Source organism: Pezoporus wallicus, unplaced genomic scaffold (genome assembly GCF_028554395.1).
Source record: "Pezoporus wallicus isolate ANWC-B61680 ecotype Strahan unplaced genomic scaffold, APGP_CSIRO_Pwel_v1 contig_5231, whole genome shotgun sequence".
NCBI lineage: Eukaryota > Metazoa > Chordata > Aves > Psittaciformes > Psittacidae > Pezoporus > Pezoporus wallicus.
In genome coordinates this window covers 257,374-274,341 of record NW_026635973.1, presented here as the reverse complement: position 1 = coordinate 274,341, position 16,968 = coordinate 257,374, and the positions used below count along the sequence as shown (strand labels likewise).

General features: G+C 40.4%; 2 protein-coding genes across 3 annotated transcripts in view; one reads left to right on the top strand and one right to left on the bottom strand.

Annotated features, from left to right (window-relative positions):
- The window catches only part of IARS2 (isoleucyl-tRNA synthetase 2, mitochondrial), a 32,306-nt gene extending 26,948 nt beyond the window's left edge, over nt 1-5,358 (bottom strand). The window contains exons 1-7 of the mRNA XM_057398763.1: nt 5,090-5,358; nt 3,773-3,895; nt 2,050-2,206; nt 786-934; nt 654-703; nt 445-554; nt 269-359 (exon numbers count right to left, since the gene is read on the bottom strand). Of these exons, the coding sequence (XP_057254746.1) occupies nt 269-359; nt 445-554; nt 654-703; nt 786-934; nt 2,050-2,206; nt 3,773-3,895; nt 5,090-5,308 (899 nt within the window). The 5' untranslated portion in view covers nt 5,309-5,358. The remainder of the gene's footprint in view (nt 1-268; nt 360-444; nt 555-653; nt 704-785; nt 935-2,049; nt 2,207-3,772; nt 3,896-5,089) is intronic.
- Nucleotides 5,359-5,587: 229 nt separating this feature from the next.
- On the top strand, nt 5,588-16,084 carry BPNT1 (3'(2'), 5'-bisphosphate nucleotidase 1). Of its 2 annotated transcripts, none has more exons than XM_057398756.1 (9): nt 5,588-5,740; nt 9,623-9,747; nt 10,378-10,482; nt 10,695-10,802; nt 11,262-11,310; nt 12,260-12,351; nt 13,313-13,510; nt 14,260-14,365; nt 15,711-16,084. In XM_057398756.1, the coding sequence occupies exons 2-9, from the start codon at nt 9,631-9,633 to the stop codon at nt 15,857-15,859; spliced, it is 924 nt and encodes a 307-aa protein (XP_057254739.1). In that variant the 5' UTR covers nt 5,588-5,740; nt 9,623-9,630; the 3' UTR covers nt 15,860-16,084. The 2 variants fall into 2 exon arrangements, with proteins under 2 accessions (XP_057254739.1, XP_057254740.1); XM_057398757.1 differs by lacking the exon at nt 9,623-9,747 and adding an exon at nt 9,800-9,926 and having other exon boundaries at nt 5,683-5,740.
- Nucleotides 16,085-16,968: the final 884 nt, after the last annotated feature.

Here is a 16,968-nt window from a genome sequence, read left to right as displayed (position 1 = left end):
TCACCCATAAATCTCAAAAGAATTTCAAGATAATGTTAACATCAGGAAGAAGAGTTAACTTAAAAGAAAAAATAAAGATGAAACTAATATATTAAGAGTAATACAGAACAAAGGTTGTAGCTGTATCACAAAAAAAAACCCACAAAACAACAAACGACCACAACAAAAGGATGCCTTAAATAAAAGGTAATGTAGTCCAGAACATTTTAACTTTACTGATACTGGTAAGGACTGACACAGATCACTGAACCAAGTTAAAGACACATACGCTGAATCTGGCATGTAACAAACTGCTTGATTGGCTGGCACAGTCCAGGGTTGTGTAGTCCAGATTAGCACACTAGCAGGGGATGATCCATCTACAGATGTAAATTAGAAGTACTTTACTTAAAATTATAACAAAAACAAAAGCTATCACTCTTAAAATCTATACAGAAGTCATACCTAGCACAGAAGCCAGTTTAGGTGGTGACTTTAACAAGGGGAATTTCATATACACAGAACGACTGACGTGCTGCTCATTGTATTCCAGCTCTGCTTCGGCCAAGGCTGTTCTGGGTAGAGATCAAACATCAGTTAACACACTTACACATGAAAAGCTATTGATACCTTTGCTAAAATTCTGAAGACAAAATAGTCAAGTCAATGCTTACTTTGTCGAAGGAGACCAGAACACAGGTTTGTAGTCCTGATAAATGAACCCCTGGAAAGGGGGGAAGAAATAAAGTTAGGATAATCAAAACTCATGATAAATCAAACCAGACTTCAACAAAAGCTCAACATACCTTATCATACATTTTATAGAAGATTCTCAGCTGGTTTGCTTCATACTTTGGATCAAATGTACGGTAGCAGTTAGCCCAATCTGCCATTACACCCCAGCGAATGAAGGCAGATTTCTGTTTCTCAATTGCTCTCTCTGCAAATTCTCTGGCTGAAAGGAATAGTTCCATTAAGCACATGGTTTACCTCATCAAGGTAAGTGGGTACATTTGGTACATTTTTGTACAATTGGTACATTTATCAATGTAATACCACTTAATTACGCTACTGACCTTCTATAGAAAAGCCTCAGCTGAAAATACTTAAAACATGCACTAACTACTGATGTGTATTACACAGATTATTATGGCTCAAAAAAATATGCATTTCAGAGTAGTTACATAAACTGCAAACAGCAAAAAGATCCAGAAGTGGCACTTTTTGATTTATATGGGGACATAAAACAAATGTTTCCAGAATAAAAACTTTATTTTTAAGGGGGGGGGGGAATAGGTATATTTCGTTAAGAACAATTTCTTAAAATGCCTTCTCAAATAATGTAAAATAAAGAGTGAAAATTAACTACTTCTGTTGATCCTGAGCCAAACATTTCAGAACATGCACCTGAAAATAAGTTAAGCCGATTTCATTGCCACAAGCTAAAGCAGTTTAAATTGCTCATTATAAATAGCTTTGCAGCTGAATGTTGATGTCTCAATACACATGGTATTTAACATTATTTCTTCAGAACAGTTTCCATACAATGCAAACTAACCTCCTCTGAAAGGCACACTCTTATAGTTCTGTAATATTGTTACAAACACAGTAAACAAATACATTCCTACTTAAAGTACTGAGCCAACCTGTCCTGATGAAACCTGATTTTTAAACGCATCTTTTTAGCTCCTAATCAAATTCAGTCTTCAAAAACCAAAAGGATCTTAATATGATAAACATCAGTTTCACGTCACTACACAATTAAGCAAAGCAGAAATCCAAAACCTCTGCCTTCCTTTTAGGTTTTTTTAAACCGCTGGTCAACAATATGCACGTTGATTACAGCAGTGAATTAATCCTATGTTCAATTATCTCGTTTCATAAGATTACGCTGCAGTCAGTCTGCTGGGCAAATACATAGTAATCATGGAAAATGTCGCCAATAGCTTATAGAAAAGCCTCCAGGAAAGTATAAAAACTACGTATAAAGCATAAAATACAAAGTATGAGTAGGATGTATAAATACTTAAGCCAACTTCTTCTATGAAGATATGACAAAGAGTAGTTTACCTTTCTGTCGAATTTCCATTGGTGAAAGATTTTCAGATCCTTTGACTTCTGACAACGCCTTCAACTCAATTGGCAATCCATGGCAATCCCATCCTGGCACATAATGTACTTTATAACCTCTCATCACGTAGAAACGATTAGTGATGTCTTTCAAAATCTGAAAGGACCCAAGAGTCTGTTACCTCTTTAGCTCCCCCACGTGGAATAGCTACACTATTAAGATCCTCCTGCTAAAAAAAACCACCCAAAAATACAAAAGGCTGCATGTCCTGGTTTCAGCTGGGATAGAGTTAATTTTCTTCCTAGAAGCTGGTGCAGTGCTGTGTTTTGGCTTTAGTCTGAGAACAATGCAGACAACACATGGATGTTTTAGCTGTTGCTCAGTAGTGCTTACCCCAATCAAGGACTTTTCAGTCTCTCACGCTCTGTCAGTGAGGAGGGGCACAAGAAGCCAGGAAGAAGCAGACAGGACACCTGACCCAAACTAGCCAAAAGGGTATTCCATACCACAGCACATCATGCCCAGTATATAAACTGTAAGGAGTTGGCCAGGAGACACCGATCACTACTCACGTCAGACTGGGTGTTGAACAGTTGTATTGTGCACCACTTATTTGTTGTTTTTTTCCTTTTTTTTCCTCTCTCTCTGTTATTTCTCTTTTCGTTATCAGTATTATATTACACCCTATTTTAATTATTAATCTCTTCTTATCTCAACCCATGAGTTTTAACCTTTTTTCCAATTCTCTTCCCATCCCACTGGCATCATGCTGCTGAGCTGCCAGCTGGGGTTAAACTACAATGGTGCAGTATAAATTTACATTTAAGACTATGCATTTGTGATTTTTCTTGCCCATCATTTTGTATTTTGGCAGAACCTCAGAGGACCCCTGATGAAGGGAATTTACATTCAGTATTGGTGAAAGATGCAGATTAAAAACCTGCAAGACCTGAAGCAAACAAATCCTACTTGTCATCATTTTTGAAACACTGAGCTGCATTTACAGGGTTGGCCTAGTGCATATTACTGCAGTCCGAGTTTTAGCACTAGTAGTATAAGCTGTGGGTCACATTTTAAGTCTTTCCCACTTTGCAGTGTATGCAATACAGATACTCTCAGGACTGAATCTAAATGTATCCAAACATATTTAGGAGTAATATTTCAAAGCTGAAATCTGTATTTTAAAAACCATCAACACTTAGTTATTGTGGTTCCACTGAGGATAGCAAGATAAAATAAATTCAATGGAACAAATCTACAAAGTACTCGGAGGAAAAAAGAATAGCAAGACACAGCTCAACCATGCATTACAGTAACATTATTACATACACACATATAGAAATATACATTCACCCATGTGTCTACATGCTATATGTTCCATACACAAACTGTGCATTTAATACTGATTAGGAATGAATTACAGGCTGGTCTGTTTCTAAAGAGATGTCCTCTTTTGACTGAAATATCCAGCCTCATAAATGAACACTTGGAATATAGGTACATGTTCTCTTATGGTATCTGTATCACCTTGGCATCATATGGCATCTACATAACCACATCATTTGCTTTTGAAAAGCTCCATCTACAAGAAAACTGAAGACTTAAAAAGTGTTACTAACTTAACATTCCATTGATTCCCATTTCCATGGGGAAATCACACAGCACATTATAAGACATGTTTACCACTTCAAAGCAGTACAGTGTGAACAAATAAATAGTTACTTTATTTAACGCGTGGCCAACATGAGGGTCTCCATTGGCATAAGGTGGTCCATCATGCAGACAGAATTCCTGCTTCGTTTTCCTTTGCCTTTGCCATGAATACAGTTCTGAAAAACCACATTTCTGTAGAGACAACAAGAAAATACCTAAATCATCACTTCCTGAATTCTGGCTAGATTGTAAAACATGTAATAAAAGCAAACAAACAAGCATGGAGAGTTCACTTTTCTAACTCTGTAGCAGAAGACATTATTAGCTTAAAAGTATTAAAAAGCTCAAGACAGGCATAACACTAAGCCTAACATTATTATTCTTGCGCTCCACAACCAACAGGGTCATTACTCTTCCGCCAAACAAAACAGTAGCAAACCAGAGTGTACCCACCTGTACCTCATAGACTGGTTTGGGCTGGCAAAGACCTTAAGACTCATCCAGTTCCAGCCACCTATGATGGGCAGGGACACCTTCCACTAGACCAGGTTGCTCCAAGGCCTACCCATCCTGGCCTTGGATGCTGCCAGGGATGGGGCAGCCACAGCTTCTCTGTGCACCCTTTGCCAGCACCTCAGCACCCTCACAGGGAAGAACTTCTGTTTGTCTACTCCAAATCTACCCTCTGTCAGGTTAAAACTATTCCCCCTTTTCCATGCCATTACAGGCCCTTGTAAAAAGTCCCTCTCTATCTCTCTTGTTGGCCTCCTTTAGGTACTGGAAGCTGCTCTAAGGTCTCCTCAGAGCCTTTACTCCAAGCTGAACAATCCCAACTCTTATAACCTGTATTCATAGAAGAGGTGCTGCTAATTTTTGTTGTCCTTCCCTGGACTCGCTCCAACAGCTCCACCTCCCTCTTGTGCTGTTGGCCCAGAGCTGGCCAGGACTGCAGGGGGCGATCTACCCAGAGCACAGTAGGGGGGCGGAATCCCCTCCCTCGACCTGCTGCTCATGCTGCCGGTGATGCAGCCCAGCACACGACTGATTTCTGGACTACAGGCACACACTTCTGGCTCATGTTGAGCTCTCATCAACCAACGCCCCAAGTCCTTCTGCTCTCAATCCAGTCTCCGTCCAGCCTGTACTTGTGCTTACACATAAACAACTAAAGTCCTTCAACTTACTCTGACAGCCGACTGTAGACGGCCTGGCTCTCACCTGAAGCAGCCCACACCTACAACTTACTGGCAGCAAAGCCGGGCCCGTACAGTAACCTCAGCCAGCCACCTTCCCCTCCTCCCCAGGGCCGAGCCTCCCCGCTCCCCTCCATGAGCTGCTGCCGGGCCACGCCTCCCCCGGGGGACCCAGCCGCGGCCCCGCCGCTACCTGCTGCGTTTCCAGCTCTGTCTCCGGCTGCAGCCGCCCGGGCAGCTGCGCGGGGAAGCGGCTGCGCGGCAACAGCACGGTGTCCCGGGACGGGGAATCCTGCTCCGCCGCGGGCTGCCGGCTCTCGGAGGCGGCGGGGCGCGCCCATCCCCAGGCGATTCGCGCTCGGGCCTGGGCCCGGGCCCCCGCCAGAGGCGGCGTCCGCCAGGCCCGGAACATCCTCGGTAGCTCCTACGACGTGCGCGGGGGAACACTTCCGCCTGCGCTACGGCACGGGATGGCGACAACAACGACGGGCCGCGGTAAAGGACATGCCACGGCGCAACGCGTTTTCCTCCACGCCTCGGAGGGCGGGCGAGAGCACGGGAGAAGGCGTCAGTCCTCCGCGGAGCCGGGAAGAGCTGGGGTGCTTCGGGCTTGGTTTGTAAAGACGCCTCCCTGACGCGATCGGGGCGAGCTCTGCCTGAAGCGGGCGGCGCCTGTGAGAGGTCTCGGCTGCTGCTGCGGCGGCGGCGCGGCCTGGACTCCTGTTCCCTCGGGGCAAAGGACTCACAAGAAGGGCTCCCGGCGGGCTCTGGGCTGCCGGACGCTGCCGGAGGGCGAAGGGGTGCTGGGGACGCTGCCGAGACGGAGAGCAGCACGGCCGGGACGGTGAGTTTGCTGGGGCTGCCGCTTGTGCAGCGTTGTGCAGTGCTTGCCTAAATGCATTGAGAGCGCGGCTCGGTAGCATGGCTGGTGTGCGGTGCGGTGCGCTGCCGCGGGTTACCGCCGGGAGCCCTCATCACAAGGGAATCAGGAACAGGCTTTAAAAAAGTAATGATTATTTTCAGTACAAACTCAAAAGGCCTCTAAACACTTGGGTGAAATGAGGCAGCACTGCCCTTTTCCCCTAGAAGTTGCATTCCCACTCCGAGCCCTAGCCCGCTTCTGGGTAAATATAATTTCTTCACATTACACAGAGTGAAAAGTTTATCTTTTATGAAACGTGAGCCAAAGTCTATGGTAAAGGAATAGAGAGCTCTCATCACCTGGCCTTTGAAGAATTCAGGGAAAGAAGCTCAGGCTCAGCATGCTCACGCAAAAGCAAGCTCTGCATGCTGTCCAGTGCTCTGAGACATCCACCTTCTCCTTTCATTAGAGAAAACTGCAGAACATTGTTTTGGTTTTGAAATAATAGACAAATTTGATTTGAAGGATAGCTGCTGTGCAATCTTTGTAAACTGTACAGCCTTATAAGAGTCAAGCTTGTTTGTCCACAGCAAGCCATATATTCTTGGATGTGTTCATAGAATCATAGAATCAGGTATTAAGACCTTTAAGCTCATCAAGTCCAACCATTACCCCAGCACTGACAAAACCACCACTAAACCATGTCACTAAGGGCCTCATCTACACTGTTTTTGAGCGCTTCCGAGGATGGTAATTCCACCACTGCCCTGGGCAACCTGTTCCAATGCCTGAGCACCTTTCTGGGGGAGAAATTTTTCCTTATACCCAGTCTAAACCTCCCCTGGCACAGCTTGAGCCCTGTCACATGTTACTTGGAAGAAGAGAGCAGTCACCTAACTCCATCCTCCTTTCAGGGAGTTGTAGAGAGGGATAAGGCCCCCCCTGAGCCTTCTCCAGGCTAACCCCTCCCCCAGTTCCCTCAGCTGCTCCTCGTCAGACTTGTGCTCCAGGCCCTTCACCAGCTTGTGGAAGTAAGTATTAGACATTGCCCTCATCAGAAAGAGCCATAAACTTATAAATAAGCTACATAATTTGAGATTAAAAAAGTTAGAGATGAGAAACTTATGGACAACTTACCTAACCAAGAAGGTCCAACAGACCGGAAAATGTGCCACATAGGAGGTACAGCCCTGTAAAAATTTGAGTTGTCTTTTGCAGCAATAACGTACTTCACACTTCGTTAGTTAGTTACTATATATTGGGGAGGAGGGGTTGCTGAACCTCCCATTTTAGTTTCTCATAATCTTGTTTTTCATAAAATATTTAAATGTTAAGGTTTGCTTAAAAATTTCAGGTATAGGTTCACTACAGAAAGTATATTTGTTTGCTTTAAGAATGTCCAAGAAAACCATGCCCAAGAAACATCTTGGGTCGAGCTTGAAGAATATAAGACAGTATTTCTGTACTGTTTTCTGAGAGGTTTTTTTAACTTATGAAATCATTAAATAAATCAAGCCTTTAAAATAATAAAGTTTAAACCTTATTTTACAAAGCAGGATCAAATGCATAATAAAAGGTCAAATGAGAAGCTGAGCATCAAAATCTTAATTATCCTCTTCTGAGCTCAATTCTTTAACCAAAACTTTCCATCTAATATGCTAATTTTTACTCTCTCTCAGAAGTTCTAATATTTCAGATATTTTCAGTATGGAATGAATTACATTCAACTTTCCTTCCCTTTAACTTGTTTCATATGATAGTGTATACTTAAAATAGTACCTGTCTCCCCGTGTGTTATGACACGTATTTGCTCTACAATTTTCAGTTGTTTGAGAGTTGCTTTTTGCTGTGGGTAGCATTTCAGAAATCTCCTTTGTAACCGTTGTTACCAGTCAAAGATAGAGTACTTCGGGTACAGACCCTGCCTACTCTGCAGGACTCCAGAGCACTTTGCTCCCATCCATGAGCAGTAGGTCATAAAAACCAGTAGCAGCTATGCTTTTTTAATGTACTTACACAATGACTCTTTTAGCTTCAAAGATCTTCTGGCTTTAGAGATACCCATACAGTGTTTGTAAAGTGCTGGAAAAATTCTTAAACCAGCTAAATTAGGGATTTTGGTACCTCTAACATGGCTGTTTGCTGTAAACTGTAAAGACATGAACTTGAGGTCCTGTCACTATCATCTACAGTAGCTAGCCTTATAACCTCCTTACATTATACTTTACTGAGTACACTATACTTGAGATTTCTCAAGCAAGAATGGAAGGATATTGTCTAATAACCTACTAGTGCAACTTATGCAATACTTGCTGCAATTCCTGCAAATATTGGTTATGAGGAAAGCCTAATACAGTCTTCTATGTGATGATGAATGAATCCCTCTGTATTTTTCTAGCTCTGTGCTCAAGAATTAAATTGGAAGTATATTGCATGTGTAAACCAAACCCAAAAAGCATGTAATCTACACAGACAGAAAGAATTGACAGGAAAAGCAACTAGCTCTGAATTTGAAAGACTGCAGCCTGATGATCCATACTTCTTTTTCCTGAGGTAGAGAAAAGCTGGGAGGAATGGATGATTGTCAGCCTTTCACAAGTGATAGTTGTTCTATTTGGGAACTGAAGGCACAGTGAATTGCACTGATGTGTGCTGGGGAACAGATGCAGAGGATTACAGTAGGAAGAACTACAGGACATGCAGTGTTGAGGGAAAGAATCATAGATAGTTAGGGTTGGAAAGGACCTTAAGATCATCTAGTTCCAGCCCCCCTGCCATAGGCTGGGACACCTCACACTAAACCATGTCACCTAAGGCTCTATCCAGCCTGACCTTGAACACGGCCAGGGATGGAGCATTCACAACTTCCCTGGGCAACCCATTCCAGTGCCTCACCACCCTTACAGTAAAGAACTTCCTCCTTATATCCAATCTAAACTTCCCCTGTTTAAGTTTTAACCTGTTACCCCTTGTCCTATCACTGCAGCCCCTAATGAAGAGTCCCTCCTCAGCATCCCTATAGGCCCCCTTCAGATACTGGAAGGCTGCTCTGAGGTCTCCACGCAGCCTTCTCTTCTCCAGGCTGAACAGCCCCAACTTTCTCAGCCTGTCTTCATATGGGAGGTGCTCCAGTCCCCTGATCATCCTCATGGCCCTCCTCTGGACTTGTTCCAACAGTTCCATGTCTTTTTTATGTTGAGGAACCAGAACAGGAAAAGATGCAATAGATTTTCTTAGAGAAAGCAAGAGAAGTTAAATACTGAAAGGATGGTAAACTTTAGATGAACAGACTTCCACATACAAGTTTGGGATATCTGTGTATCATTAACCTAATTTGTGCCCACAATTAGGCCATCTACAAAAACCTGTTTTACATTTCAACCAATGGACTAGTAGTAGACTACACGTTTTCTAACATTTATGAATTTCTGTTGCTTTTCTTGTTTAATGTCAGATTTTATTTTAGTGAGAACTAGATTCTCTATCAGAGCATAGGTATTTGAAAACTTGTCTGAAGTAGCTTTATACATATTTAATGTATTTTTCAAAAAGTCAAAGCTCACTTCATTACTGCTCACTGGAAGTTACCCACAAACCCCCGTCTACTCAGCTCTAACTCTGTCTGTTTGGAATATTAACTAAAATATTTTCTTTATTGTCTTCTCTTGAAGAGAGAAACACACAAGAAGTGGTAAATGCTCCATCCTTGGCAGTGTTCAAGGCCAGGTTGAACAGAGCCTTGAGTGACATGGTCTAGTGTGAGGCATCCCTGTGCATGGCAGGGGGGTGGAACCGGATGATCTTAAGGTCCTTTCCAACCCTAACTATTCTATGATTCTAAGTTTGCTTTTTGTTTCCTTTCAGCTTTCAGCATGGCTTCTCCAGCTCTGCTCATGCGTGTGGTCGCCTCTGCATATTCTGCTGCAGAAAAAGCTGCAACAATTGTTAGAAATGTAATGGCTGCAGGAGATCTGGGCATAGTGGAGAAGGTATAACTTTTACTTTGTTCTAATATAATTTCTCTTACTAATGCTAATTTAGATACAGGTCAAAGCAGTATTTTTGAAGATCAGCAAATAAGGAAGGAAATACAGTCCTCACCTCTCCAATACAAGAAATATTCCTTATTAAAGGATTAAAAGAGCACTGGAGAAGTATCTTTTGACAGGTATTTCTAAAGAATGTTCAGACACTTAAAAGAAACACCACAGTTTTGTCCTGATTTTCTTAACAAAAAACAAGCTTTGGATAGCATGTTGGTTTTGCTTTTCCCTCGTATCTGTGATCACACCTATATTAATTTACTCTGTACATAGTGCAGTATTTGCACAAATACATATCAGTACAACTGTACCATTGCATGAGAAGAACACAGCATCTAAATATTGTTCTGATATCACAGCAGTCTGTTTTAGCTTTGGGGTGTGCAGGGAAACTGTCTGTTTCAGTTTTTAGCCTGCCTCTCTCAGGATCATTTACTAGGTTGATGATTTATCTAATTAGACTTCCTTTTCATTATAAGGTAGATATTCAGCATTACATATGGGCCATTGTACAGCTGTTTTTTGTTTTGTTGCTGTTGCTTTGAAACATACAAATTCCCATCCATCCTTTTACAGACAGGAGCCAATGACTTGCAGACTAAAGCTGACCGACTGGTACAAATGAGCATTTGTGCTTCGCTGGCACAGAAGTTTCCCAAGGTGACAATCATAGGAGAAGAAGTAAGTACCTAGTTTATTTCATACCGCAAGTTCAGTAACTTGCGGTAGAATCTGTTTGGCTAAGAAATAACCTATTAAAAATATTGGTATTCCATTTCACCTTTCCATTGCATTAGCTTTGTCAAGCAAGCCACAAGTAAATTCACAGTTCTAAGGCAAACTGAGGTTAGCCTAACATCTTTTTCCGATAATTCTAAGAATACTTTTGTTAGGAACTGCCCGGTGATGAGGTAACTGAGGAACTAATTGAATATGGTCACTGTGAAGAAATCCTGAAGAAAACTTGTCCTGCTCAGTACACAGGAATTAAAGAGGAAGAGGTAATGTGGTAACGCTATACATGTCTTCATATTTTACACTATATTACTTACTGATTTTAGCTAAGAATGTGTTAAGAAAAAGGTTATTCCAGTGTTGCAAGCTTTTCTTTTTTGTTGGAAAACTGAAATGTCATTATGAGAATCACACCTCCACAGCCAGAAATGCTGCATATTCCTGAGGTGCAATAGTGGGAAATGGACATTTGCTTCCTGCAACTTGTGATTCAAATTAATTTATCTACTTCAGACATAATAATGTCATTTCCATGTCAAGTTTAAGCCTTCGTACCTCTATAAAGATACTTGCTGAGAAGTTCTAGTCAGTTTTTAAGCTTTTTTGTGTACTTTTTCTGTATTTACTCCTGTAAGGAAATGAAAGTACTGAAGTAATATATATACTTTGCATGACAACTTCCATCATTTGTATTTGTTAATGTCCTTATTTTTGTATTTTTAAAGCTTGTAATATGGGTTGATCCCTTGGACGGAACCAAGGAGTACACTGAAGGTTGGCCTCTCCTTTAATTCTGTTGATTTAAACCAAAAAAGGAATGTAATAAAGTAGCATGCACATGTAGATAGTTATATGATAGGAGTTACACATGATATTGTTTCATAAGGCTGGTGTTGTTTCTTTACTGTGAGTTCTATGGATTTTTTCATCATTCCATTCAGTATTGAATATTCCTGATGGAGTACTGAATGCCCACCAGTTTTTATCATTTCAGGGAGCAAAGGGCTGCCTTTGATTGCTGGCAGATTTCCTTCAGCTTTAAGTCAAACTTACAATTTCACATATACTTTCAATTGAGGGGCTAAATCACACAGGAATGCCCTCAATCCTCCTCTTCAAACAACTCAAATACCAGAGCTGTATTTGTAGCCCTTTCAAAATAAAATATCTCGTTCAGATCATAATTCTTCTGAAACTGTTTTCAGCAAAGCCTAATTTGTGTCCTTAGAAATAGACCCTAAAATGAAGAAAACAAAAGAAAACCTCCAGAAACAATATGCTGAAACTTCTTGCTGCATTTTTTAGTTGATTAATGTGAAATCTTTTAGGCAGATTTTTTTCCCCTTTTCAGGAAGAGAGATGTACAATTGTCAACAAATTGTTAGTTTTGAATACCGTTAAAGAAACCACACCACAGTTAAAGAAGAATGTTATCATATACTTCCATTTAGCTGTATCTTTAAATTTCTTCCTCATTTTGTGTTAATTATAACATAGTTCTATTAAAAGAATTCTATCTGGGGCATTTTTTTTTTTTTTGCAAACCTCAAGGGTAAATGACTAAAAAAGTTATATCAACCAGCTATTGCACCTGAAAATTCTGATTAGTATTTGCATTTTTAAGATACCACTCTGCGTATCAGGACATCCGTTGAAGGGGCTCTTTTTAAATATATATACTCTCTTTTAGAAGCATAACTACATTCATGTGATTTCTGTACAGGTCTCCTTGACCACGTAACGGTTCTTATTGGAATTGCTTATGGAGGCAAAGCAATAGCAGGAGTTATTAACCAGCCCTATTACAACTATGAGGTATTAAATGCATTGATTTGTTTAAAAGCATTAGATGATTTCTGACTGTCTCTTCTAAGCCTTTTCTAATTAACACACTTTCAACTGAAAAGCAGCACATAGTGGACTTAATGCTGGATTACAAGGTGGTAGTTTTTTATTAAATATATATGATTTTGAATGTTGGTTTGCAGGAACTGAATCTCAGGGATCTACTAACAGCTATACTGAATCCTGAGGCTTGTGTAATATACGATATATTGAATATATGCTGTACATATTGCTAGAGTAAATACAGAGTACGTGCTGTAAAATAAGTACAGATCAGTGGTTTTGGAGTCTTTGCTATAAACTCTCTAGTAAATCCACGCAGTAGGTGCATTTGTGAAACGTGGTAACTGCCATAAATCTGCAGCCCTGTAGTAAACCAAGTGTACCTGTCACTGACAGCTGGGTTAGAGTATATCATGCTAGGTTACAGGAATAAGTCCAGGATGGCCAACCTACAAGCATTTAAACATGTTTTGAGATTATATCAGTATTATGTGTGATGGGGAAAAAAGCACTTGGCACAGCCTGATTGATTAAACTCACTAGAATTTAAAGAAAAAGCTCTTGAGTTGATGTAATACATATCGTCAGCCGATTCCATATGTTCTGTGTAATATGTATGACAAAACATTTAAAATGACATGATATTTTCAGTTACAGATTGTGCCTGAAGTACAGAAATATACAAATATTAACATCAGTCATTGGAGGCAGAATGTAATGCACCACAATGTCACAGATAAGAAAAGGGTAAACAATGTCCTTGCCTTAGAGCCAATTACTCTGAGCTCTAGAGTAGTTTAAATGTATAACCTAGTATTAGTATTATACTCCCTGATATGCAGACATCTCTAAGTACTCCTTCCATTTGAGCTTTAAATGCTGATCACTGTGATTAACCGTCACCTGGACCTGTGTACCTTTTCTGTAGGCAGGACCTGACGCTGTGCTAGGACGGACAATCTGGGGAGTCCTAGGCATAGGTGCCTTTGGATTTCAGCTCACAGAAGCACCTGCTGGGAAACACATCATTGTTACCACCCGTTCTCACAGCAGTGCCCTGGTAAACGAATGCATCAGTGCTTTGAATCCAGACAGTGTCATCAGAGTTGGAGGAGCAGGAAACAAGGTATAAAAGCTATAAATCTTTTCTTATTACTGGGAGGTGGTACCTTTGGAAAAAAAAATAATTTTTAAAGAAATCACTTACTTGCATAAATGTACAGGAGATTTCCTCCTCCTTTCCCAGCACAACTTCTCTTCCTAGCATTCAGTGTGCTGTGAGGTAGAGAGAATTTGGTCCAGGTATATTGATAACAGTGGCCATGCTGGTAATAGCTCAGGTCCATCTTGCCCTGTATTTTGTTTCTAGGGGAGAAAATAAAAAGTTTTAATGAAGACTAAACGGGAATTCAGTTTAATCACAGCTATTAGACATTTCCTCTCATTCATGTTAATACAGTTTTGGTTCCAACTATCTAGCAGCTTATGTGAAAGGATAAACATAAAAGCACTCAGTGATATTTCCTTTGCAGAACTTCTCTGCATGCAGGGAATACCCATTTGCTACAGTTTTTAAAGCTTTTTTTTTGTCATGGCTGTCAAAAACAGACTCTCTTCTGAAACTAAGATCAGATTTTCATCTACTAGACTGTATTCATAACAATCCAAAATAGATCACTTAGAATGGTAATCCACTATAGCTTTCTAAATCTTAATATAATTTCTTGTAATATTGGAAAGGAAATGGCTAATATTCCTTTTCTGAGAGTTAAGTACATTAATAAACTGATCTAATCCCTGTTTGCTGGTGTTAGTTTTACCCAATTCTAAATGCCTAGATCCTTTGCAATGATTGCCACTCTCTATTCCTAACAGGTCATTCAGCTTATAGAAGGCAAGGCATCTGCTTATGTATTTGCAAGTCCTGGGTGCAAGAAATGGGATACATGTGCACCGGAAGCTATTCTACATGCTGTGGGAGGTAAGTTAATATCATTCAAAATTCTAAGATAAGTGAAATGTAGTTTAAAGTTACTTACGTTTTTCATAGAGAAAAAAAAAAAGCCCTCTGAAATCAACAGTAGCTCCAAAGGGATAGGCCAAAATAAATGGCTTTTTTCTGTTGGCTACTATTTCACAGTAAAATCACACTGTCCTAAGTGCATGTAGTAGGCTAGCATTAGTAACATATTATGTAATACGTGGACAGAGAATTCTTTAAAACAACAAAAATAGGCCAAACAATGCAGTTGTTCCTTTGAGTCATTCACCAGGGATTGTAGTCATAGGACAAGGGGTAGTGGGTTTAAAATTAAACAGGGGAGATTTGGGTAAGATGCAAGAAAGAAGTTCTTTACTGTGAGGTTGCTGAGGCACTGGATCAGGCTGCCCAGGGAAGTGGTAAATGCTTTATCCCCAGCAGTGCCAGGTTGGGCAGGGCCTTGGGCATCATGGTCTAGTGTGAGGTTTCCCTGCCCATGGCAGGGGGGTTGGAACTGACAATGTTAAGGTACTTTCCAACCCAAACCATTTTATGATTCTGTGTAATTCAGTAAAATTAGTGGTGTCCAGCCAACATAAGCCACTTCACCTTTCTAGGGAGGAAGAGATTAGAGGAGTTATGAAAAGTCTCACTGACAAGAACTTGAATATAAGTATTATTATATTTTTTTTCTGCTGTTTATGCTGATAAATGGGGTTTAATCTCCTAAATTGTCAAGCAATGATAACTGGCTTTGTAATGACATTATCTGCAGTCTCTAGTGTTGATAATTGAGATAGCTTTAAACAGGTTAGCTCAGGCACAAAAAAACCAATTAATCTGGGGCAGCATAGGGCTGTATTTAGCCTCCTTGTTACTTAGGTATGTCATGGTTAAATTAGCTTGCATAAAGATCAGTGTTGGTCTTGCTAAGTGATTTCTAGAAACTTGTTTAAAACCAGCTAAGGTATTTCTATATTATGTTAGTTTGTTGTATAGGCTTACCCTGGCTTTTACTTTATTACAAGATACTTCCTTCTTTCCTGTCAATGGCAAATGTAAAAACTATTCAGGAAGCATTTTAGTTAATCCATAAGAGAGAGGTGGTCTTTTCCTGAAACACAAGGAATGTAAATATTACTGAAAGAAAATAAAACCATTAGTTATTTGATTTCAGTCAGTACAAAACTGTTGCACTTAAACTGGGAGCAAAGATATTTCACATCTGAAGACAGGCATGTGTACAACAAAGTCTGGTTTTTTAGCTGTATCACTTGTACTAATTACGTAGATTCTCTCCAACTCTTGTTTGCTGATTTTATATTTTTTTTCTTTTTTTTTTCAGGCAAGATAACTGATATCCATGGAAATTCATTTCAGTATAACAAGGAAGTGAAACACATGAATTCTGCTGGGGTCCTTGCTGCTTTGAGAAATTATGACTATTATGCCAGTCGTATTCCTAACACTGTTAAACAATCCCTTGTGCCTTGAAGAAATAAAACATCTTCACTTGGCCTGGCAGGCTGAGAAAGCGAGCTTGGAGAAGAAAGCAAGATGATAACTGAGCCTGAAATACTGTTTTAGAGAGTTTGAACTGCATTCTTACATTAAGGTGTTCAATAATTTCAAATTGCACACAGAATCGATATGTATATGTTGGATCAGATTGTTTTGCTGTGTTTAGCAGAAAACATCAAACCAGTCACATTTCTTGAACCATCCTTTGGCAGTATTTGTTCTTCATTTCTGTGTTTAACATACTGCTGATCATAACAGTAGAGTCCAAAAATCATCTTAATAGTCAGGGCACAAAGTCATGTTAAGTCATTTTCCTGATGTTGTTCAATATTTTTTGTTGTATGTAGTCAACAAGAGTTTATTAAGTACAAATGGACTAAGAATTTGCCTGGATGGATTAGCCCATTTATTATAAAATTCACAGTTTTGATTCTTAGAAGTGAATCTTTGAATTTTCTGATCTGTACTTGGTTTTGGGATGACAGAGATTGCTGTTTGTGGAGAGCTGGGGTGTCAGTTTTGCAGAAGCCAAGACCAGGCCAGCTGGACCTCTTAACATCTCAAATAGAGGTTCCTGGATCACTGGATCCATTTGGGATCAGTGAAGCATTAATACAGCAGAGTTCAGAACACCTCAACTGAGGAGAACCCAAGGAAACTGCAATAGGGAGAGGAGTTCCCAGCACCTCTCTGATTTGGAATGCCTCTCTTGGGGTCTGTGTCATCTCAGTCTTGGAGAGCATCCTAGGTCACTTTGTCATACACAGGGACAACTTAAATGCCAGAACTTGAGATTTTTTTATATCCAGGTGCCTTTCCAACAGCCCCAAGAGCTGAGGAACCCGACACTACCACGTCTTTGTCCTATGGAATGTCAGCACATTAGGGAATGAGAGAGACCAGATGACAAGAGCACCTAAAATGAACTTACAAATTGGAGAGCCTGTTTCAGTCAGTTTTCCCATAGGTATGGGAGTTAGGAAAGCAGGATTCAACTGTTCAGTCTGCGTGAACACAAAAGAGAGTAAGTAGTAAATTACATACGACTAACTAACAGTGGCAACCTTGGCCAAAACAGATGT

Excerpts from the sequence above, each read along its gene's own strand:
- BPNT1 (XM_057398756.1), top strand. The coding sequence starts at position 9,631 with ATGGCTTCTCCAGCTCTGCTCATGCGTGTGGTCGCCTCTGCATATTCT. Across the intron at positions 10,483-10,694 it reads TGACAATCATAGGAGAAGAA|GAACTGCCCGGTGATGAGGT; the intron begins GTAAGTACCTAG and ends TACTTTTGTTAG. Across the intron at positions 14,366-15,710 it reads TATTCTACATGCTGTGGGAG|GCAAGATAACTGATATCCAT; the intron begins GTAAGTTAATAT and ends TTTTTTTTTCAG.